The sequence below is a fragment of the Malaclemys terrapin genome, chromosome 4 (genome assembly GCF_027887155.1).
Source record: "Malaclemys terrapin pileata isolate rMalTer1 chromosome 4, rMalTer1.hap1, whole genome shotgun sequence".
Taxonomy (NCBI): domain Eukaryota; kingdom Metazoa; phylum Chordata; order Testudines; family Emydidae; genus Malaclemys; species Malaclemys terrapin.
The window spans coordinates 90,111,126-90,135,691 of record NC_071508.1 but is presented as its reverse complement, the minus strand read 5'-3'; the positions used below and the strand labels follow the sequence as shown (position 1 = coordinate 90,135,691).

At 44.9% G+C, this 24,566-nt stretch overlaps 2 protein-coding genes across 5 annotated transcripts in view; one reads left to right on the top strand and one right to left on the bottom strand.

The window, feature by feature from the left end:
• CDAN1 (codanin 1) overlaps window positions 1-18,478 on the bottom strand; it is a 42,176-nt gene extending 23,698 nt beyond the window's left edge. For 3 of the 4 annotated variants that reach the window (XM_054026337.1, XM_054026340.1, XM_054026339.1), the window contains exons 1-10: window positions 18,315-18,478; window positions 12,909-13,624; window positions 10,047-10,271; window positions 9,082-9,275; window positions 8,430-8,549; window positions 6,068-6,146; window positions 5,447-5,567; window positions 4,274-4,383; window positions 3,290-3,379; window positions 1,267-1,342 (exon numbers count right to left, since the gene is read on the bottom strand). In XM_054026337.1, coding sequence (XP_053882312.1) covers window positions 1,267-1,342; window positions 3,290-3,379; window positions 4,274-4,383; window positions 5,447-5,567; window positions 6,068-6,146; window positions 8,430-8,549; window positions 9,082-9,275; window positions 10,047-10,271; window positions 12,909-13,624; window positions 18,315-18,410 — 1,827 coding nt within the window. In that variant the 5' untranslated portion in view covers window positions 18,411-18,478. Of the gene's footprint in view, window positions 1-1,266; window positions 1,343-3,289; window positions 3,380-4,273; window positions 4,384-5,446; window positions 5,568-6,067; window positions 6,147-8,429; window positions 8,550-9,081; window positions 9,276-10,046; window positions 10,272-12,908; window positions 13,724-18,314 lie in introns of those variants that run through there. The other variant, XM_054026338.1, reaches the window with a different exon arrangement.
• Window positions 18,479-18,735: 257 nt separating this feature from the next.
• Window positions 18,736-24,287, top strand: LOC128836250 (uncharacterized). The gene is made up of 2 exons (XM_054026342.1): window positions 18,736-19,418; window positions 21,315-24,287. The coding sequence occupies exons 1-2, from the start codon at window positions 18,962-18,964 to the stop codon at window positions 21,971-21,973; spliced, it is 1,116 nt and encodes a 371-aa protein (XP_053882317.1). The 5' UTR covers window positions 18,736-18,961; the 3' UTR covers window positions 21,974-24,287.
• Window positions 24,288-24,566: the final 279 nt, after the last annotated feature.

Sequence of the window (24,566 nt, the reverse complement as noted above, 5' to 3'; positions counted from 1 at the left end):
GGCCTTGCAATTGGAACTTGTTAACTAACACCTTTTTTGATGACCCCAGTCTCTTAGCTATGATGCAAGGCTAACAGAAGTAGAGAGCAGTAAAACCGTATTTTGCTCACTAAAGTCAGCAGATGACAACTGTGGAGACACAGGGAGCACATTTGCAGAATAAGAAGATAACATTTTTACACAGTCTCTTTTCAGATTAGAAATACACTTAAAAGGTGGGATTTTTCAAAGGTGACTAAGGGAGTTAGGTGCCCAACTTGCAAGTTGGGCACCTAATTCCCTTAGTCTCCTTTGAAAATCCCAACCTAAAGGGCCATTGATCTCAAAATATGCATTGCTTGTAGTTTCAAGTACTACACCTGACCAAGCCTCTGACAATTTTTTGTGGTTTAGATTTTTTTTTTTTTAAATATCTCTCTTTACAGTATTGTGTGAAAGGAGCCCCCTTCTCCCCCCCACAAACAAGGGAAACTGACCAACTATACAGGATCAGCAATGGAAATGATTACACACAAAGCAAACGAGTAGAAAATTCTCTCTCTCACAGTGATCTCACACATTACTTGGAACAATAGCAGGGAAAAAATTTAGATAGAATAACAATAATGCTTCAAACAGCATCGAGTCTTCTTCTGGGCATAAATAAACCAAAATCAGGGGCCATCATATCCAGACCAGGATCCAGCAGCAACAATTAATTCCACTGAGAAACACAACAAACATAACCGGGCAAGTCTGAATCAGATACACATCAACGTCTAAACATTTTTTTAAAATTTCCAAATGTGTGAATTTTTATTGCTGGTAAAATGTGCCAGGTGAACAGCTATCAAGACTAAAGCCCTCTGTAGTCACAGCTCCATACACAGCCCTATTAGTGTGCCACAAACCTGACAGAGGAATCTCCTCTAAGGTAGAACAGATTAAGTTATCCACTCTCCATCAATTAATTCCCTGGCATATTTGTCCACTGTGGTATGGATACATGTCCATTAAGAACTGTACTGGGAACAAACTTATTTTACACAGCCCATTCTACAGTCATTAGATAACGGCAGCTTCCTACCGATCTATGCTGGATTTGAACTGATAAAATTATCCTGGTGAGATATCCATTTTCCCCACCCCCTCAAATAATTCCATTCACTCAGGAAAGGGTTCAATTACAGGAAAAAGTATGTGTACATATGTATAAATACTAGGTTACATTTTGCTATAGCTTAGCAAAATTGCTCTGTTTATGGAAAATACAATAAAATTATTTACCTGGATAAGCTGTTTCTGAAAGAGCCTGGCAAAGTGGCTGTGATTATAGGCTGCTGTGAGGTGATTCATCATAGCCCTGGGAAACAAAACAAACTGCTAAAACCATAAAGAGCCAATCAAAACAGAGTCTACATACAGCTATAGCAGAAGGACAATGTGATTTCTTTAAAAAACAATGCCTTCAAATGCTATATAAATAAGAAAACAAGGAAAGAAGAAGTGGAATGAATCTGTAAATTCAAGGGTCGTACCCTACGACTGGAGAATTGCTAATATAGTTCCTATTTTTAAGAAAGAGGAAAAAAGTGATCCACGAAACTACAGGTCTCTTAGTTTGCCCTCAAATGTATGCAAGGTCTTGGAACAAATTTTGAAAGAGAAAGTAGTTAAGGACATAGAGGTGAACAGTAATCGGGATAAAACACAACATGGTTTTTATACAAAAGGTGGATCATGCCAGACCAACCTGATCTTCTTCGAGAAGATAACAGATTTTTCAGACAAAGGAAATGCAGTAGATCTAATCTACTTGGATTTCAGTATAGCATCTGATACAGTTCCAGATGGGAAATTATTGGTTAAATCAGAGACAATGAGGCTTAATACGGAACTGAAAGATGGATATGGAACTGGTTAAAGGGAAGACTACAAAGTGTCATATTGAATGGTGAACCATGAGGCTGAAGGGATGTTACTAGTGGAGTTCCTCAGGGATAAGTCTTGGGACCAATCTTATTTAACAGTTTTATTACTGATGTTGGCACAAAAAATGAGTGTGCACTAATAAAATTTGCAGATGACACAAAGTTGGGAGGTGTTGCCAATACAGAGGAGGATCAGAATATCATACCAGAAGATCTGGATGACCTTGTAAAATGGAGTAATAAAAATGGAATGAAATTTAATAGTGCAAAGTCATGCATTTAGGGACTAACAACAAGAATTTTTGCTGTAAGAGGGGGACTAATCAGTCAGAAGCAACAGAGGAGGAGAAAGACCTGGGTGTATTAGTTGGTCACTGGATGACTATGACAATGTGATGTGGCGTGAAAAGGCGAATGCGGTCCTAGGATGTATCAGGAGAGGTATTTCCAGTAGAGGCAGGGAAATGTCAGTACGATTATACAAGGCTCTTGTGAGACCTCATCAGAGTACTGTGTGCAGTTCTGTTCTCCCATGTTTAAGAAAGATGAATTCAAACTGGAAGAGGTGCAGAGAAGGGCTACTACAATGATCAGAGGAAGGGAAAACCTACCTTTTGAGAGGAGACTCAAAGAGCTTGACTTGTTTAGCCTAACAAAAAGAAGGTTGAGGGGAGATATGGTTGCTCTCTATAAATCTGTCAGAGGGATAAATACCAGGGAGGGAGAGGAGTTATTTAAGTTAAGTGCTAGTGCAGACACAAGAACAATGAATATAAACTGGCCATCAATAAGTTTAGGCTCAAAATTAGGCAAAGATTTAATCCCCAATGGCTGGAGATGGGAAACTAAATGGGGAGGACTCTGAGTTATTACAGAGAATTCTTTCCCAGGTGTCTGGTTGGTGGGTCTTGCCTACATGCTCAGGGTCTAACTGATCACCATATTTGGGGTTGGGAAGGAATTTTCCCCTGGGTCAGATTGGCAGAGACCCTGGGGTGGGGGGGTGTTGCCTTCCTCTGCAGCATGGGGCAGGGGTCACTTAAGGTGTAAACGGTGAATTCTCTGTAACTTGAAGTCTTTAAGCCATGATTTAAAGACATCAGTAACTCAGCCAGAGGTTAGGGGTCTATTTCAGAAGTGGGTGGGTGAAGTTCTGTCACCTGCCATGTGCAGGAGGTCAGTAAGACTAGATGATCACAATGGTCCCTTCTGAACTTAAAGTCTATGAGTCTATTTTGCTCCAAAACATGAGACTGTAAAACAATATCTTCTTTATAATTAGCTCTGTGCCTTCTGTACATCTACTGGCTTCAGGGACAAAAATAAGTTTTTACTGGATTTCCTATTAGCAAACCAGAGCTGCAGCACCAGTCTCCTACCTGATCCTGTTGCCCAGAACTCTTTCAAAGTCCCAGCCTGGTTTTTCATGGTTATCTTCCCACTCGCGCAACAATTCATAAAAGATGTCCCTATTGAACAAAAAATGCAAACAGGTCAAGTCCTGGGCCTTCAGCATCTGAACCAGTAGCCACTGACGCCCAGCCAACAGTTCAAAGATATCCCCTAATTGAATACACTCCAAACTGAATAAAAGTCACATCTCCAAAGCCTCATGTATCCTACCACTTTGCTGCAGTGACCATCACCACTGAGATTGTCAGTTTCAATCTGCAGCCCACCACTGACAGGTGCTCTGCCTGAGCTCAGGCATCATGACCAAAACACCCATCCCATTATTAGACAGAGTATTTTTTTTTGGGGGGGGGGGGGGGGGGGGGAAGAGAGATATCCTATCTCATAGAACTGGAAGGGACCCCGAAAGGTCACAGAGTCCAACCCCCCTGCCTTCACTAGCAGGACCAAGTACTGATTTTGCCCCAGATCCCTAAGTGGCCCCCTCAAGGACTGAACTCATAAGGTAAGGGTCAGATAAGCAGATGAACCTGTGTGGTGGATCCCCCAATGAAGCAAAGAGAATAGGAACCACATGAAATTACTTCTACGTGAAAAAGAGAACAAGTTGAGAGGAGACAAGTCGAGAGGAGACGCTCCCCTACTCTCCCACCACAAAATAGAAAAGAGACAGAAGGAGTAGCTCCAAAGGCTGAGCTGAACCAGCACTGCGTTGTGCTGTACTTCCATGTCAACAACTTCTGCAGAATTTAGACTTCCATTGTTTAAAGAGATTAAGTCCTTACTCCCTGTAAATAGTAAAGGCCTGTGTTTTTAGAGCAAAACATCCCTAAGACTATCCCCACTATGCTGTATATATACACACAGTATAGCTGGAGGTTATGGCATCCAATTATTCACGACCATGGATAGAACATACCCCACACACACTAAAACTGGAGGACATTTACCTTTGCTTCTTAAATATATGAAAAGCCCTGTCACTTGGAAAGTTAGAACGATTGTCCGTTTCTGGCTGGAAAGAAACGGACTGGACAGACGAAGGCAGCAGGAGGGACACCTATTGAACATATAACAGAGTCCATTAGTATAATGCAATTCTCTCATTTGACACATAGCCTAACAGTTGGAAGGGTAAAAAGAAATGAACGTGAACTTAGGTATTACCACATTCAAGCTGTTCAGACACTACCCATTTCCTAACCATTAATGAGTAACTGCTGGTCAGCACTAGTGCAGAAAAGGCACAGACACAGTCACTCAGTAGGATGGTAAGGGGGCATCTCCTATCACTTTTGAGGAACTCTCCTGAGACCAGGAGAACAGAGCTAGCAGGCACTTGCGCTGGGGAAAGAGCCCTGTGCAATCATTTAATGCACATCAGCTCAACACAGGGATTCTGAGAAGGTGAGAGTAACAGCTGGTGATTCCTATGTCATCATCTCTCCTCCCCTCTTCTGAAAGAGAGAGAATCCCTTCAATCAGTAAAACAGCTTCATCACAGCTGCTACCTCTATTTATACGGCCCTCATCATATAAACATTTTACAATCATCAGTTGATTTTATCCCCACAACACTGCTTTCAGGCAGGGAAGTACAACCCCATATTCTAATTTTTTTAAAACAGATTGGGGACTGAGGCACAGAGTAGATTAAGTGTTTTGCCCAAAACAACAGAGAAAGTTTGTAGCTGAGCTGTGAAATGAACCCAAGCCTCCTGAGTCGCAGCCCAGTGCCATGTCCATTAGGCCATCCTTCCTTCCTCCAGACTCACCGCAGGGAAAAGGGTAAGAGTGAAATCCTGGCCCCACTGAATTCACTGGGAGTTTGGCCACAGACTTCAATGGAGTCAGGATTTCACCCTAATTGGAATACAAGTTAAAGGAATCCCCAGCTACAGGTCACTGGCCCTAGCAATGCACAGGCTCAATCTGGACAGGAAAGGGTGGTTTTAACATAGTCTCCAAATAAATTGAAAAAATGAAGCCCCAGAGCAGGATGAACAGGGTTTGATATCAGAACCATCAAACTCGCTGCGGCCAGGGAGAGATAGGCAAGCATATTACTGGCAACCCCTTGGAATTTCATACATTCAACTTTCTAAGGACTATTCATTTTTTACCTTGGCTGTGCTGCTTTCATAAGCTTTCATAAGCCTTGCATGCAAGCCAGGGGAAAAGGATGCAATCCGCTCATTCTCAGCCAAAAGTTTCAATGTCCCCTTTTCTAAACGAGAAATAATTCTGCAAAAAGAACACACGTGGAACACAACATTGAGAGAGTAAATCTAAATAAAGTGTACATTTATTTTTTACAAAAAACATGCAGGTTTAACCACTAGCCACTTGGGATCCAGATCCCACTAGCATCAACAGGACACACTGCAAATGCCATAGTAGCATGGAGGTGACATGAAGGAAAAAGTCCACTGAGTTTTTTCTGTTGTGGTGGCATCTGAAGCAAAACACCAGTCTCACGAAATTCCAACTGCATTTTGGATGTGTTACCTCATAACCTACCATTTCCCTGTGAGGACACTTATACGGAAGCATAATGGTGTAGAGGCCACCACAAAGAAAGGTCCTAGTTTTCTAATTCAATCAAGTCATTAACTCAGTGCGTGACTTTGCACAAATTACTCAATACCATGCCCCTAAAATGACCTCAGTGAAATCCCGATGCACGCTCTCTCGCCCTCTCACACAACCACCTACACACAAAGAAAGAGAAAGGTTCAACTTACTCAAACTGACAATCCAAGACCTGCACAGCAAAATAAACACAGTTGTGTACATTTCGAAAATGCTGCCGCTGTACTGCATCTGAAAACAAACAGCATTTAACAACAATTGGGGAAAATTCAGAAGCTAAATAGAAAAATCTAATGCAATTAATTAAGAGGGATGTAGGAATTACCAAACCCAGTCACATCATTGGTCCATCAAGACCAGCATCCTCCTTCCATCAGTGCCCATTACCTGACATGTGGGGAGAGGGATAGCTCAGTGGTTTGAGCATTGGCCTACTAAACCCAGGGTTGAGAGTTTAATCCTTGAGGGGGCCATTTAGGGATCTGGGGCAAAAATCTGTATGGGGATTGGTCCTGCTTTGAGCAGGGGGTTGGACTAGATGACCTCCTGAGGTCCCTTCCAACCCGGATATTCTATGATTCTATGAAGGCAAAACACCCCATTCTAACATAGTTGGCCAATTGTGCAATGTTGCATGAGAGGGGAGGATTCTTCCTGATCTCTGTGGCAATTATCTGGAGCCTGCCCTGAAGCCTGATATTTGATTGCCATTATTCTGTGCAGATCTGGTCACCTCATCTCAAAAAAGATAACTGGAATTGGAAAAGGTACAGAAAAAGGCAACAAAAATGATTAGGGGTATGAAATGGCTTCCATATGAGGAGAGATTAATAAAACTGCGACTTTTCAGCTTTGAAAAGAGACAACTAAGCAGGGATATGATAGAGGTCTATAAAATCATGGCTGGTGTGGAGAAAGTAAATGAAGTGTTATTTACTCTTTCACATAACACAAGAATTAGGGGTCACCAAATGAAACTGATAGGTAGCAGGTTTAAAACGAACAAAAGGAAGTATTTCTTCATACAACGCAATCAACCTGTGGAACTCTTTGCCAGAGGATGTTGTTAAGGCCAAGACTATAGCAGGGCTCAAAAAAGAACTAGATAAGTTCATGGAGGATAGGTCCATCAATGGCTATTAGCCAGGATTGGCAGGGATGCAAAACCGTACTCTGAAGTGTCCTTAGCCTTTGTTTGCTGGGAATGGGCAACAGGGGATGGATCACCTGAAGCACCTGGCATTGGCCACTGTTGGAAGACAGGATACTGGGCTAGATGGACCATGGTCTGACTCAGTTTGACCGTTATTTTAATCGGTATAACTACCAGCGTTCTTGCTGGACAAAATTATCCACCTTTTCTAGTTAGCAGTGGGCAATCAACTAGATCAGAGTTCATGTTAACTCCTTAAATCTCAGCCTTGGACAAGAGGCTGCTTCTCTCTTAAGGGTCAATCCTGGAAGTAATGGAATTTCCACTGATGTCAATGGGAGTTAGACATGCATGGAGTGAGCCCTTACAAGACAGATGTGGACTCCTGGGACAGCATCAATGGGATTCTATCCATCCCCTCCTTGACGAAACAATCAATCCAAACTGATTTGGAACAGGATGAACATATTGGCAGCACTATGTCCACAGACTGCCAGCTGTGGGCCAAAACATCAAGCAAATAAACCAATTATTAGACTCCTCCAGACAGTGGCTGCGGTGCACTGTGCTACCGAAGTCAAGACCAGCCGGAGTCCTTCAGATCTGTAGGTGACAGAACAGTAAGAGCAGCCAAAAATGGAGCCTTTTCCTAACAGACAACAGGAGCTATTCTCAGCTAGAAGTCACTCTTTGCACACCTTACCCAAAAATCCATCTGACGACTAACTTAGTGTAAGGTCTAAATCTGCCAAAAAACTGTGTACAATTCCCACTGATGGGAACTGCACACGTGTCCCTAGGCAAAATTAGACCTTAAACTTACAATGGTCTTTCTGGGTTTGAAGGAAATGATGGGAGGAGGAAATCTGGTGAATCACTCTTCTCTCTGAAAATTCGTTTTAGCAGGTAAATATGGAGTTCTTAGAAAATAGCAGTGAGCTACCATAACCTGGTTTTCAATAGCCTACTAGATTATAAAACACCCATTCATTCCAAATGTCAAAGTAATTTGGTGGCCTGGTCTATAAGTTTCAGGCTAAATACCCCTGTCACTCCATAGTGGAACATCCCCCTCATATCAACAGGAGGGTTATACTAGATCAAGGGTAGACACTGGTCTTTTTGTAGTAACTAAGCTTTTAGGGTTCTTTATTTGTTCACTACCTGAATGCCATATTCCATACCACTCACTGAGATATGCTAATTCACTTAATGCAGGCCTCAGAAGTCTTCAGTGTAATGACTTTTGGTCAATAAATCCCTGAAGCTGGATTTGAACCCCTTGAATCAGAGGTGATATGCTCTGTATCCCATAACCAGGCCTGGGAACAACCTAGTCTCCATTCAAGAGCATTGCTGACCTTTACATCCTTGATTGAATTCCAGGTCATTCTCACCATCTTCCGAAGAAGTTGTGCCCTTGGATGTTAGCAGCTGCAGGACAAAGAAGAGCTCCAGGAAAATATTTGGAACCAGATTTTCTGGAAGAGGAAGTGAGATAAAATAGTTAGATACTCAGCATTAGTCTATGTTAATAAATCAAGATAACAATGAGGATAATCAAATCTCAAGCTTACAGTCTCAGCTGATCCATACAGGACTCAACAATGCTGATAAACAGCCATGCGCATTTGGGTAGGTGCATTATAGAAAGCATTTTACCTCCTTTCCCTCAAAAGTTAAACCATGGGTAACAGTTTAAAACAGCTTATTAACCACTTCAACCTAATAAGCATTGTCAGGGAAGAGTCCTGGCCTCTGGTATTCACTTTTCCAGTTGGGCCAATACAGTTCGAGTCTGCTGAGGGGTTCAGGGAATTGTGTAGGGCCCCATCTTGTTTTCTAGACTTCTGTCCAGTGAGGGGTGGATATACTCTTGAGCAGGAGGGAGATTTCTGTTTATTTTTCCAGGCAGCATTCACTTGTATTAAGTCATCCGTGCATTCTGGAAATAGTAAGTATTTAAAGAAGATATTCCATGCCATGGTCATCTCACTACTCCCAGTTCTTTACCTGCTATACAAGTTGAATAGAGCTGAGCCAGCTGTTCCAGCTGTTTCTTGCAGGAAACTTTACTGAGATCTGCACAGGTCACTAGCTGACTATCAGTAGCAAGACTTCCACTCCAACTGTAATTAGGCTTGGTAGGTGTACTGGGATCCAGAGACAGGCCTGCAGGAGAAGATGTTTGGTGCAGCAACTTGCATCTGAAATTCAAAGTCAATGACTTACAGAGGAACTGAAGATGACACACACCACATTCAACACAGGAAGATTTCTTTTCATCGTATGGTTTGCTGGGATTCCTACAAGAATTGATCACAACATTTACAGAATCTAATGCAGTTTCCATACAGGAGATGGATTAAATTACCTAATACATCTATTTTTCGCCTAATGACAAAAGATTGTCTTGTGGTTAAGGCACAGAACTGGAATTCAAGAGAACTGGGTTCGAACTCTAAATCTGCTGTGGCTCAGAGTGTGACCCTAGGCAAGTCACTCAACCTCTCTGTCCTATAGCTTTCCCTTTCCTAAAATGGGGTGATAGGCACTGCATTACACCTCTGCGCACCCTACTAGCTTTCAGTAGATTTGCATAGGTAAAACAGAGCATCATCTGAAGACAATGGTGTTACATAAGTATGCTTGAGGGTGCAGTCTGACCAACAGAACTTTACATTAATGCAATAAGGAGTAACTGAAATACAATAAATTCACGACCAATATGATGCCAGAGTTACTTTTCACTTAAAGGTGTGCTTCTACTCTGCAGAGTGAAGGCTGAATTTGAAAACTTGTTAGTCTGATACCACGTTCATTTTCATCTCATCTACTTTTAGGTCAATTTTTGATTAAACAACTAGTATCTGGTCTGGATATTTTCTGTTAATTTACAGCTTCTTATTGGCAATGTCCTAATAAAGGGAGATGTATGAACCCCTGCAGACATGTCCCCACCCCTGTTCATACTGTACCGTTCTTTCTTCAGCATCTCCCTCTCCTCTTGAAGGCTGCTCCCAGTTATGGAGGTAACGTTCCCTTCCTGGATGGCAGCAAAGGTCTCAAGACTGGTCCCAGATGGAAACCGAGCAGCTGGAGACTGGCTGACTGGCGTGGAAGTGAAACACATCTTAGGTTTTGAGTGGGAGCGCTCAGCACTCACTGGAGTTGGGTTGATTCGTCTTGATGGCTTGCTTTTGCTGCAACAATTTAAGAGAGGCTTCCACTTAAATGAAGCATAAACTGATCAAGAGAGAAAATAGTCAAATCCATCAAACTCATTCAGAGGATTTTGATGCCAGTGTAAAATTGATAAGGAAGGACAGAATCAAGATACAGTGCAACCGTAATTGCATCTGGCAGGGTGGCTGATTTTACCCCAGTCAGTAGACAAAGAGTGGGTACATCCTACAAATATAGACTTCAATGATCCTGATGAAGTACAGCGTATTTCCTACTACTACACTGCTGTGACTTAAAAGTAACTATGATCACCATGGGGGAAAATGGATGAAAAATAGATACTACTCAACTTATCTAGCAACATTGTAAGACTGTTAACCTAGGATATACCAAGTTTTGGCTGCCCATCAGTTCATCATATAGTCATCATATAGTCCCAAAATGTTCATGAAAGCATGACATAGTAGCCAAAGAGGGTCAGTAGAAGTCAGGACTCCCAGATTTCTATTTTTGCCTCTGTCACCAACCTGCTTTGTAACCTGGACAAATCCTAATCTCTCTTCACCTCTGTGATGTGAGGCATAAGATTTGTAAAGTGCTGTGAGATTCTTGGGGAAAAGGCTCCATAGAACACGAATATGTCATTTTAAATAAAATGTAGAAATTATGATAAAATCAGTGTTCTACAACTGACATCTTTTTTCCCAATGAATCTGCTGCCTACTACAATGTTAGCTGCTAGGGACCTCAAAAGACTACTTATACTGTTACTTCCAGACTTATATTTGACTGGTCTCCTCAAACTTTTCACATCAGTCACACTCTGCACAGCTTGAAACTTACTGCTTGTGATGGAAATGCATCATATCCTGCAGGCCAAAACCATCTCACAGAGCATCATAAGGATTTTCCATCTTTAAATCCCCACCCTCCATGTGGAACCCTATTTCTCAGGAGAACTAAAAGTTCTAACCAGCTCTAAAATCACTTCAATTAACTGACTTTAGAACTGCACAGACCAGGCAGCAGAAGCTTAACTCTCCCTGCAAGGTGGTTAATTGGTGTGTGTCTGTGTGTAGAGATATTACCTCAGTGTAGATGGACCAGGCCTAACAGGAATTGCTAAGTACAGATTCAATTGTAACTATATCTCCTGGAAAGAGAGGGGGTACTCCACCCCTCATGGAGAAAGAGACCACTGACTCACAGGAAGAAAACTCTGGTAGCCTACATTGTGGTATGGAGAGCTGAGTATCAGCTACTGTAGCAACTATTCGGAATTCTGAACCTATGAACTTTGAGGTCTACTAAAGGGAAGGAGAGTTAAGGTGGCTAAGATTAGTGGGGCAGACCTACATTACATTCAGCTAAGTCCAGCCGGAGAAGCTCCTGCCTTGATCTGAAGAGGCCTTTCAGAATCACACATCCTTCAGATTCTTACAGATAGCCATGACCTAAATTTTCAAAAGTGATTTTAGGTGGCAAACATGAGAGACCTTAAAGGGGCCTGATTTCTCCTTTATTGAGATCTAGCAGTGAATCTTAGCTTTCATTAAAGAGAGAGAGAGAGAGAGAGAGAGAGAGAGAGAGAGAGAGAAAAAAGGACCAACAGCTTGTATCACCAGGAAGAGCTGTGCCCCTAGCCAGCCCAGCTACAAGAGATCATTAGCAATCAGAGGAAACTCATGCACTTCAAGAAACAAACAGAACCCACATGCCAACCATCCACCCAGCCCATTACCACAGGGAACCCACTTCCCTCTCACCGCCACCACAGAGCCAGAGACATATGATGCCTCACCTGCCAATGCTGTTGCCACCAGAGGTCTCAGAATGCCTGTTTGCCATCCCAGCAGCTGTTCCAGACAGCTGCAGCAAAGTAGAGGAGCCACCTAGGATTTCATATTGAGGATAAGCCCTATCATGTTTAAATACAACTGTAAAGAGTCAAGATAATGCTGACTGACTGTGACTCACTGGTCATGGCAAACAAAGACAAAGGTGTGCTCAGCATCACATCACCACTGTCTCAACTCTTCACAACTGTGTTTAATGGTAAGATTTCCTAATGAAGATGAGCCCCTAGAGCAGGGGTAGGCAACCTATGGCACGCATGCCAAAGGCAGCACGCGAGCTGATTTTCAGTGGCACTCACACTGCCTATGTCCTGGCCACCGGTCCAGGGGGCTCTGCATTTTAATTTAATTTTAAATGAAGCTTCTTAAATATTTTAAAAACCTTATTTACTTTACATACAACAATAGTTTAGTTATATGCTATAGACTTATAGAAAGAGACCTTCTAGAAATGTTAAAATGTATGACTGGCACATGAAACCTTAAATTAGAGTGAAGAAATGAAGACTCGGCCCACCACTTCTGAAAGGTTGCCGACCCCTGTCCTAGAGGGGCCTCAGAAGGATACTGGGGAGGGGGAAGCATGGTGAGTTGAGAAACATGGGCTGCACAGCATAGCAACAGCCCCCAACCTGCAATCTATTACAAAACGTTCATAACTAAGACAGTATAAGATCACCTGTATATTATTACCTGTGAGATAACAATGTCAGCTGCTTCCAATAAATAACCTGCAGTACTCAATGCTGCCAGCACGATCAGAAAAATAAGAGTGCAACAAGGAAGACTTGCTCTTACTTTGTCAAGCCAGAAGCAGCACTCATGGGTGGGAACTCCTCCAAGTTGTTGAGGTTCAGCTGATCAGGTGGGGAATTGGCTGAGGTAGGACCCACCTCACTCCGTTTCCTCCTCCCGCCACTCAACGATGTGCTGTCACCCTTCCCATCCTCCTCTTCAGTGAGGCTTCGCCCTATGTCCCGAGCTACTTGCCGGCCAGCGGCATTGGCAGAATTGTAGCCTTTTCTTCTTCCTCGCCTCACTGGCTGGACATCTGGTGTGGGCATAAGGAAGCTGCCCAAATTGGCCTTCTGAGATGAACGTTTCTCGCTGTGGTTGAACACAGGGCTGCAACCAAAGCTTGGGCTGGTGCTGGGGAAATCACTGCCGAGGCCAGACAAGCTTGACCCAGTAAAGGCAGAAGAGCCACTTGATGCAGAAGAGGAGGGAAAACTAGCACCTGGGGTACAGGAGCTAGCAGGGGTCCTCTGGGAAAAGAGCTGCATTCGGCTGCTGCATGACCCTGCTGAGTTGCCTGCCCTTCTTTCTGACCCTGTCTTTTGACTCTCATGGCTAGCTGAGCTCCTGAGGACCTTAGAATTTGGGGTTTTAGCAGGGGTAGAGGGCCCATTGGTCAAGATCTGACTAGTCTGTTCCCTTAAAAAATTCAACAGGAAAGGCACAAAGTCTTTCTGAAGCAAACTATGAGGTACCAGCTTGTCATGGACATGGTTCTCCTGCAAGGAAAGAGAACAAAACATTAATAAAGATACCCATGGACTTACTCCAATTTGTTTCTTTCTCTCATATACTGGGCACAAATTCATCCTCATCATGGATTTTTTCTAACACTTTTAAGTTGAGGGAGTCTCCTGTAGTTACAGCAAGGAACAGATTCAGGAGTTCTTGGTTCTACAGAATTCCCAAGTCTTACAATGATTCCTCAGGCCCAAATTTTCAAAAGCAGCCACTAATTTTGGCTGCCCAGCTGGAAACAATTGGGGTCTGACAAAAATGCTTAGCACCCACCACTGCACCTAGTCATTAAGAGCTGTGGGTGATCCGAACCTCAAAATCAGACCCCTTTAAAATGTTTCAAGTAGGGTGCCAAAAATTGAGGCAAACAAAATTAGTGGACAATTTATTAAACCTGTAGCTTCTCTGTGGCTCCAGTTCCCTACTAATACCATCTACTTCCTCAGAGGGTGCTCCAAAAATAAATGATTGTTTGTATAATGCTTTGATATCCTCACGTGCAGGACACAACAGAAGAGAAAAGCTCTTACTACATATTAATGAAGTCATATTATTCACTTGTGAGATCACAGAGCTCCAAATATAGTATGCTGCAACTTTTATGATGCACAAAACTAATATTCAAGAAAGCTAAATAAAAATGCAACATTAATATATTTTAAATCTTCATGGGAACATAATCCTTAAAAGGGTAACATCTGTAAATTATCTGAGAATTCTACCATCGGCTTTTAAAAATTATTATAATACTCTAAAACCTTGTATGCAGTGTAAAAAAAGGCACTCTGCTCTTTCAGTGCATCACATTTCTATTTTCCTCACAACAGAACTAGGCAAAGTTAGACACACTGCCAGAAGAATTCTCTTGGATACTAATTCTTTTTTGTACTGAGACCTGGCAGCCACATTGTCATACTTGTGCTCTTCTCTCTTAGGCCCTATCCAAAGAGGAAAAGCTTTATTTCCCTAAGTGAGACCTTGGTGAAATGGAAAGCAGGAATTTCAGAAGACAGCAAGTACTTTATTTTTATGGAGCTTTTTCTTAAGAGAGGAGGTATCTTCCTTTGCTTCATATATATACCCTTCAAGAAGCACATGCTGGGAGATTTGGCTGAAAATGCAAATGAATTTCAGTTTCCTGCTCAAGTAAGAAAAATCTGTAAAATCTCTCTCTGCTTTTCCACTGTTCATTGTTTTCCAAAAATGTCTCTACTAATTAGAGCACAAAACTGACAGTCAACAGACCTGGATTTTATCAGCTCTGATGCAGACTTGCTAAATGCCCTTAGACTTAGATATTAAGGCCTGAAGCATCCATCGCGATCATCTAGTCTGACCTTCCGCACACCATAAGACGCTGAACCTCACCACCCACTCCCGTAATAGATCCATAACCTCTGGCTTAGTTACTGATGTTCTCAAGTAATCATTTAAAGACTTCAAGTTACAGAGAATCCACCATTTGCTCTAGTTCAAACCAGCAAGTGACCGTGCCTCATGCTGCAGAGGAAGGCAAAAACCTATCAGGGTCTCTGTCAATCTGAGCTAGGGAAAAATTCCTTCCCGACTCCAAATATGGCCGTCAGTTGAACCCTGAGCATATCAGCAAGACCTGCCAGCCGGACACTTGCAAAAGAATTCTCTGTAGCAACTGAGAGTCCTACCCATCTAGTGTCCCATCTCTGGACAACAGGGATATGTTACTAGCAGTCGCAGATGGGCCACGTGTCATTGTAGGCAGTCTCATCATACCATCTCGTCCGCCATAAACTTATGCTCAGTCTTGAAGCCAGTTAGGTTCTCTCTCTCTCTCTCGCACGGATGCACACACACCTCCCCCCCAGAAGGCCGCTTCACAACTTCACTCCTCCTTCACTTGATTTCGTGCTCTGGGGCTGGAGCATCCACAGAAAAAAATAGCAAGTGCTCAACATCCACTGGCAGCTGTGCTGATCAGCTCGTCCCCCTCCTCCACAGCGCCTCTCGCCCGCTGGTGATCAGCTGTTCAGCACCATGGAAGAGGCGCTGGGGGGTGGAGAAGCAGAGGTGGGTTGGAACAGGCAGGGTAGGGGCATGGGGTGAAGTGGGGATGGGGTCTGAGGCAGAGCGGGGGGTAGAGGGGTGTCGAGCACTCCCCAGGGAAATCACAAAGTCCGCACCTGTGCTTCATCTAATTTCAAGCCTAAACTTGTTGATGGCCAGTTTATACCCATTTGTTCTTGGGTCAACATTGACACTTAACTCCTCACCCTCCCTGGTATTTATCCCTCTGATGTATGGATAGAGAGCAATCATATCTCCTCTCAGCCTTCATTTGGTTAGGCTAAACAAGCAAAACTCCTCGAGTCTCTTCTTGTAAGGTAGGTTTTCCCTTCCTCTGATCATCCTAGTACCCCTCCTCTGCACTTGTTCGAATTCATCTTTCTTAAATATGGAAGACTAGAATTGCACACAGTATTCCAGATGAGCTGTCACCAGTGCCTTGTATAAGGATACTAACACTTCCCTATCTCTACTAGAAATACCACACCTGATGTATCCTAGGACTGCACCCTTCACCAAGACAGTTACCCTGTCAGACCATCAGGTTTCCCACCTGTAAAATGGACTCACAATGCAAAAGTAACTAGATGAAATTCTAAGGTCTGTGTTATACAGGAGATCAGACGAAATGATTGAATACTCTCTTCTGGCTTTAACATCTAAGAATATGCGAATATTACTTGTCTACCTCATAGGGAGAGTGTCTTAATGAGTGAGACAGCTGTGAGGGTTAGTTAATATTTGTAAAGCACACTGAAGTCCTTAAGCAGAAAATGCTATAAAGTGCAAAGCCTGTTTTCAAATACAATCCCAAAAACACAATCACTCACAACCGTTTATTTATTATTTGTATTACAATAGAACCGAGAGGCCCCAACCAAGACTCACTGCTAGGCACTCTACACATACAAGGAGACACAGAAAGGCAGGGGAGAGCCAGGAATAGAATCCAGGTCTCCTGATTCCCAGTCCAGTGCGCTCTCACTAGACCTCTAATCTCCCTTTTAAGCAATATTCTTCTAGCTGGCAAAGCTGCACCGACAATGACTTCACAATATATCTCAATTTTTATCTCTTTCCCTTTGCTTTTTTAATTTTTGTTTCAAAACTGCAGTTAGTGTCTTTTGATTTGACTTCTTTTCCACAGGATATAGATTTTTTCTCCCATGGTGGTACCTTTTATTTACAATCACATAATTAAACTACATTTATACAGCATTTTTCTTCCCAAAAAGATTCTAAACACATCACAAAGGTAAATGTATTTAACAATTATTATCAATTCAGCTACTCCTTGATTCACAGTAACTGTGGCATTAGAAAGTGGCACCTGCTCAGCAGCAATGCTATACAACAGTTTTAGAAAGGAAGCTAAGATAAATAGTGTAATTACCTGAGGTGGCCTTTGATAAAGATAGTGTTTACCACCTCGAACTTATGAAAAATGCCAAGGGATTTTAATGAAGCGTTTTACATCTCATGCAACAGACAGTACTGACAGCAGCACAGTACCCAAGCACTCCACTAGAGTAATTAGTCAGCACTAACTCAGAGGGATCCGTGCCATCTATTAAATTGCCACTCTCTTCCTGCAGCAACCTGGATATCTTTGGAAATCTCCTATTCAAGTAATAACCAGGCTAGATCTCACATAGCTTATCAGCTTGATAAGAATATGTTAATAGAATGTGCCTTTAAAATAGCGTTTGATAACAGCTTGCTGCAAAACCAGCAGATGGAGCTCACAAACTACAGGCATGGCCATATTTCAGGAATACAAGAGAATTGTGTGAGTATTCTGTACATACACTTGGATCTGTAGCTGATTTTATCTAGACTCCCTGCTCAGCTCTCACTCGGCCAAGCCTGCCTCAGCGGCTACAGACCAAAATAATAACCAAGCCGTTTTGTGGGTCACACCAGGGCTGGCAAACGGCCAGAAACAAAAAGCTGTATCTAATTAATGTAAAACGTAACTTTAGCTACCCTTCTCTTAACACCGCTCATAGAAACTACGGGCAGTGCTGAAAGCGGGGGGTGGGGAGGGCGCAGAGGATCACACCCACCTGGCACTTTATTTATATAGGCATTAGTGGGGCTGGGCTGCTGAGGAGGGACACACCCCAGGCACTTCTTTACCAGCGCCGCTGCTCCTCCCGTATTATTTTCCTCCTGCCCGCTGTAAGCACTCACCACCGCCAGGGCCCAGCACACAGGGTGCCAACTTCATGAGTTGCCCTGCGCCGTGGAGAGCCCCGGTCCCTGCCTTGGCCCCCTCGGCTGCCCGGGCTGCCCTCAGATCAGTGCTGAGTAGGACACGAGGTTCCCTCCCCTGCACAGGATGCCCCTCCAGTGACGCTGCGCCCGGACCCGGGGCCCGAGTGCGCAGGGAGCCCTGCAGCCCCCGGGAGCAGAGCTCCGTGCTCAGGCGAGCGGCGCCCGGCGGGCTGGGCGTGTGGCCCAGAGGCCACCCCGGCTGCAGCCCAAGACGCCAGTCTCCAGCCCCCCACGCCACAAGGACTCCTGGCCCGCCCGGGCCGGGGAGTCGGGGCTGCAGCAGGCCCAGGCCCCTCGCTGCCGGGCTGAGGGCGGAGCGGCGTCACACAGCGCTGCCGGGCTGCGCGTTACCTCGGCTGGGCGGTGGCTGGGGCCGTGGTTGAGCCACCGCACCACGGCACCGGGCGCCACCTCCTCCCGCAGCAGCAGCTCCAAAACAGCCGCCATCCCCGGCCCCGGCCGCCCGCCGAGCAGGCGCACAACGCACGTCGCGGCGCGCGGACAAGAGCGGCTGCAGCTGGGGGTGGGGGCAGACCCCGCCTGCCCCCGAGCGCGGGGCACACCAGCTGTGGGCGGGGCTAGAATGCTGTACCACGCGGGCGGGGACGGCGCCGCCACTAGCCTACTTGGGCCGGGGGCGGGGAAGAGATTGGGATCAGATTTGCGCCGTGGGGTGTGCTTGTGACGCCAGAAAGGGGCGGGGCTAGAACGCTCTGTGCCGGTGGTGCTGGGGGCCAGGTGGGGCGGCCGCGGGTCGCAGCGGGGATTCCCATTGGGGAGCGGCGCGCGCCGGCTCCCTGCGCGGGGTGGGGCCGCCAGGACACCGACTCCCGCCCTCTCCCCATGTCAACAAGCGGGGCGCGGGGCGCCTGCGCCGGGGGCTTGCGCGTCCCCCGCTCTCGTGCGCGGCGTTGGTCTCCCGAGCAGGGCCCGGGCTGTGGCCTAGCGGCGGCCGCACACCGATCGCGGCGGCCCGCGGGCCCCGCCCGCCGGGGAGGATGATGGCCGAGGACTCGCCCAAGCGGCGCAAGGCCAATTTCAACGAGGCGGAGACCGAGGTGCTGATCGAGCAGGTGCTGAAGCACGAGCAGCTGCTGTTCGCGGCGGGGCCGGGCCGCGCCTCCCCGGGTCAGAAGCGGCGGGTGTGGGAGCTGATCCGGCACAAGGTGAACCCGGTGGCCGCCTGCCCCCGCGACGTGGAGGATCTCAAGAAGCGCTGGAGGGACTTGAAGCGGCGCGACCGCAGCAAGCTCTGCCGCCTCTCGCAGGGCTGCGGCCCCGCCGGCCACCCCGGCGGGCTCGGCCTGCTGCTGTGCACGGAGGAGATGGCCCAGCCCGCCCCGCAGCCCGACCACCACCGCGCCTACGGCTCCGCGCTGGGCCCCGCCGAGGCCGTGCCTATCGTGGGCGGCATTGACACGCTGGACCTGCCCGGAGCCTCCGTGGTGGATATCGGTGAGCTCCGGGGCTGGTGAGGGGGGAGCGCAGCCCCACACGCCCCCCGCCGGGTCCCGCCTTCTGGTCCCCCCGCCCCCCATCGCCGGTCTGGGCCTCCGGCGCGGCGGGAGTCAGCGTTGCCATGGAGCCGGGGGATTAGCCCCTCCAGGTCACTTGTCTTGAGCAGAAGAGCGGATCATCCCTCCCGCAGAGGGGCCAGCTCAGCCTCTGTGCAGCGCCCGGAGGGGAGGGCTTCGCATTTGCGGGGGGGGGTACTTATTTCCCCCAGTTCAGCGCTGAAAGGGGGCGCCTGTCATTAGCTGGGAGCAGCAGCTTTGGTAAAACGCGGCTTCCTTCCAGCCCCCAGTGACCTGGTTCATTCATAATGATGATTTTTTTTTTTTTTTTGCCCTGTCGGTGACCCCGTGTGACTCCTTCCCTCACTTTAAGTACTGGTAGATGTTGGTCTGCAACCTGTCCCTGGGGTGCACCCTAAGAGACAGATCCAGAGCAGCACTGAGCACCCCCTACCACACACACACACAACTCCTGTTTACTCACATGAGACAGTTGTGTAATGTACAAATGACACAGATGTAAGAGGGACTTACCCCAGGCAGCCTTAAACTTGAAGTTTGTGTGCTTGCTTATGCCAGTCGCTATTCCAGGGAGGCGCCCCTCTTCCAGTGTTTTAGGGGCCATGATGTATATCTTGTTTGTGTGAAGAATTAATTTACATTATGGGTTTTTTTTTATTTGTGTTAAATCTGTTTCTCTCATCCTCAGCACATCTAGCTGCAAAGTGCATTGTTAGTCTCTGAACTTGCAAATACTTATTTACCTGCTTAACTTTATTCCTGTAAGGTGTCCCACTGATTTCAGTGGGATTACTCTTAATAGTCAAGGTAAGCAATGTAAGGATCAGGGTCTTAAGCAGTATCAGTTCACCTTCTCATTCTGTGCCTCAAAGAGGGGGGAAAAAACCTCATTGAACACTATCTGGCCTTATGGGTAGACTGTGTAAAGTATAAAGTCACAAGTAATTATAGTTGTCAGAAGAAAAGAACACAGCATGATTTGAGAAGCAGATCCTTGTCTTCAACAATTTAAAAAAAAAAAAAAGTCTTCAGTTACTTGCTGATTTGCTAGAGGTCCCAGTTGTGTGCAAGTTAGGGATGCTCTACTGTACAACAAACCCATTTTTTCAAAATAATTTCTGCTTATAGTGGTTTTCTCCTCTTACCTAAGTCACATAGATGCTGAACTGTTGGCAGGTTTTGCATGATAGATTGTGAAAAGTGAACAGACGTATTTTGGATGTGGTGCATTAGACCCACCTGCACATGTGCAAATTTGGATCATTCCTTCCGCTCACTTGCATTCCACCATACAAATTCCAGCCTTTGTAAACTGCAGCCAAAATTACACCCTGTTGTGCATGGGTCTGCAAGGTATGAGCTTTAGTGCAGTGAATCTTACTTCAGGCAAGGAGGAGCAATTCAGATAGGATGTCACTTTGTTTCTGCCTTGCAGATATTGGGTTTCTTGTGCTTAGCTGGGAGAGGAAAATAGGAGTTTGGAATGAACTTAATCTCTTCTGTAGCAAATGCTTTTAGCTGATCTATTGGGAAGTAAGTGATTTCAATCTGAGATTTGCATCACTCAGAGCTATGTCATTTACAGTGAGCATGTTTCAATTTTTTTCCCTATCAAAGGAGATGATACCTATGCTACAAGTGTAGGGGATAATACAGTACAAGTCTTCATTATAGGGTCTTGACAGCAGAAGTATTAACTACCACGTAAATGCCAATAGTGCTCACTGGGCAGGCAGAAGTTTGATTGACCACAGAGATAATGAAGTCTGTTGACTCCTGTTTGTTTTGTTTGTTTCCCTCCTCCATGCCCTTTTAGGGTTTACAGATGATCCTGGTCCATCCCACCAACCCTGTCTTGAGAAGATGAATTTAAAAGAGGAAATAGTAGTGAAGGTAGTGGAGCCGGAAGAAAGTTCTGAGGACATGGCTGTGGTTCCACCTAGCCAGGAGCAACTGCCCTTTCTGGGAACAGCTGGGGGTGGCTTGTCTGGGAAAGTAAAAGCCAAAACAAAAGGCCGGTCTCAGACAGACCAAAATGAAATTACTGAAGAGGACCTAATGCAGATCCAGCAGAACCAGATGCAGGTGATCCAGTCTGGCTTTGACAGTGTCAACCACAACCTTCGGCTGCTGCAGCAAGGCATGCAAGATCTCAGCAACAGCCTCAGTATTATGGCACACACACTGGTGGCTATCAAAAATGTTTATGTGAAAAACAACACTGGCCCAACCACCTATGCCACCACCTCTACTCAGACCACAGCAGGGTACCTGAGTCCTGGGTCTCCCCAGGTCTCCCCAGCTGAGGACAGAGGCAGAGCACAGGTGGCTGGAAGCAGCAGCAGAAGCAGCAGCTGCAGTTCCAGCTCTATGTCTCAAGAACCAGGCCCTTCGGAATTTCCTAGACCACCCCTGAGAACCATTAAGAAAGAACATCCAAATGGCTGCTACTATTTCTGTTTTGCAGATGTGTAAAACTTGAATATGTGTAAAGTGACTGATGTTAGAGGTGCTGTTGTATGCGCTGCTCCACCCTGTGACTATAATGGAGCAAACTGGACGTGCCTCCTGCTCTTTTTTCCCCAGTGGGGAAAGTTTCACATTAGGTGGTATTTGACACTAACTACCAATCTCCCATGTGTTAACACTAACTGTTGCAGTTGGTTAATGTCTCTCTTCGGTTTTTCTTCACCGTCTTCTTTCAAAAAAAAAATCAAATTTATTTTGACTAAGACTCTTGTCTGTATCCTCTTTGGGTTAATGTGATTTTTTTTTTTTAACATAAAAGGCATGATGGAGTGGGGTGCAAAGGTAATGTTACAGTTATTGAATAACCGAAGCAGAATCTGTTAGTTACACAAGTTGTGTATTTTTTTTAAACCCAACTGCAAAAATAGTTGACTTTATTTAGTATCTGCTATTTTTATTGTATTTTAAAAAAGACTTTTAAAAAAAATCTGGGCTGTGCAAGGTATCCCCAGGGTTTGGCAACTTTACCTCTTGGGGAGATGGGATAGAACTAGGCCACAGAGCTGCTGATCCATGAATGTGCTGCTCAGATTTCATCCAGCATTGATCTGTCTGGTCCCTGTTCATTTCCAGCTCTTCAGATGCACCTTCCCTGCAGAAGCATTTTGCTTACCTGCAATGAAAGTGGAGTCTATTCGTCACATAAGTATTTAAAAAGAGAAATACAGCAAAAAAAAATTCATTTCTGGTGAGTGATGCCTGCTCTCAATATGGAACAGTCTTTGCTGGTATAGCTTAGCACCAGGTTCTGTCTTCAACAGAGCCAGCATGCTTTCTGGGGACAAATGTCACATTGTTTGAAAGAGGTAAAAAAGAAACCCATGTTCTATATTGTCCAGAACTGACAGTAGACTTGCTACTCAAAGTATAATAGTTAGGGTTTGGTTAGGCTGGGGTAGAGCAAGTGCTCTCTCCTGGCTCTTGAAAGAATTCCATTGGCTGGGCCTCTGTTTGGGTGGTAGTGGTAGAAGATCTTCCATTTCCTTATCATTATTTATATCATAGCACTTAGGAACCCCAGTCATGGATCAGGACCACATTGTGCTAGGCACTGTACAAACATAGAAGAAAAAGATAGTTCCATACTACATCTTGGGGGCAAGGAGAGTTTGAGGAGAAAACAATTCCTAAATGCCAGCCCAGGAGCAAATAAGAGCCAAGAATAGAAAGAACAAAAGTCTGCTTTTTGCATTAATTTCTACAGATGACAATGCATTTAGTTTGAATATCAAAATAGGGGAATTGCTATTTAACAGCTCTTCTTAAATAATGGTGACTTGTACATATGCCTGCTCTGTACACATACCCACAGAGTCCAGCTCCCCCTTTCAGTGCCAGCGGAGAAAGCATGTGGCTCTGTTAAGTAAGAAGACATCATTTTTACAATCAGTTGTGACAGTAGTACTGCACTTTAAGGAGATACCTTTCTGTTAATCCTGAGGAAATGATGAAGCCCTTTGCTTTAAGCTATGATAAAGCTGAGATGATATCAACAGCTTCCAGCAGTTGGGAGTGGTGCAAGGATTTTTCCTCAGGCTCCAAAATAACATCCCCTTATTACAGCCTGTGAAACTGCTACCTCAAGGTGAGCAAAATCTCAGTCGCATAGCCTGTACAGAGTCCCCACAACCAGCATTTGGGACTAGCTGTATAGAAGAGGGCTTGATCATGTTGAGAGCTCTGTGATTTTAGCTGGCAGCTCCTCAAGTATTGCTGAAGAATGAATCTCAAACACATTATCCAGATGACTGAAAAGAAACATCTGAAAAATTTAAAATTGGCAAGAGCATACAGTGTCAAAATTAAATATTCCCACGGACATTTTTTCCAGCTAATATTATACAGAATGGGGGGGGGGCACTTAACTAACCCTCTATCCCCCACAATAGTTACTGTTGGCAGTTACTTCGCTTTCTACAGCAGGAGGAAAGAAACCAAAGGTTGAGACAAGGATGGACTGTTACCCTACACCAGCACAAAGACATGTGCTACCTGCTGACGCCATGGTTGAAGAGGTTTAGACTTTGGAGCTTGGGGGTGTTCTATCAGTATTAGATGCTAGAATCACAAATGCAAAAGTAGGGTTCTTTTGTCATCACCTTTGGAAACTATTGCGTTACTTTCTCCAACTCATTAGTTTCCCTTTACTTCTGATGAAAAGATTCCCTTTTATTCTCCTTTATATTAACTTCAGTGCCTGTATATATTTTTTTTTAATCTGGCAGCTGCTGCCTAATTAAAAGCAAACCTGCAGTAGTAATATTGCTGGTGTGTGTTCCTCATTGCCCTAGTCAGTGTACAGTATGCAAGATTATATTGTAACACAAGCATACAGTACATCTACAATGGGGGTTAATACAGGCTAGGTGCCTTCTATGAAAGAATAGTCTGGCTTCTGAGAAGTTTTACTTCACAAAAGCAGTTGCTGCAGGTGATAGGTACAACTATTTTACTAATCACTTACCAGGTTTTCTTAAACTGACCCAGTCCAAAACTAGTTTCTGAGTCCTGTGATATTAAAAGCTTCCTATTGCTTGGA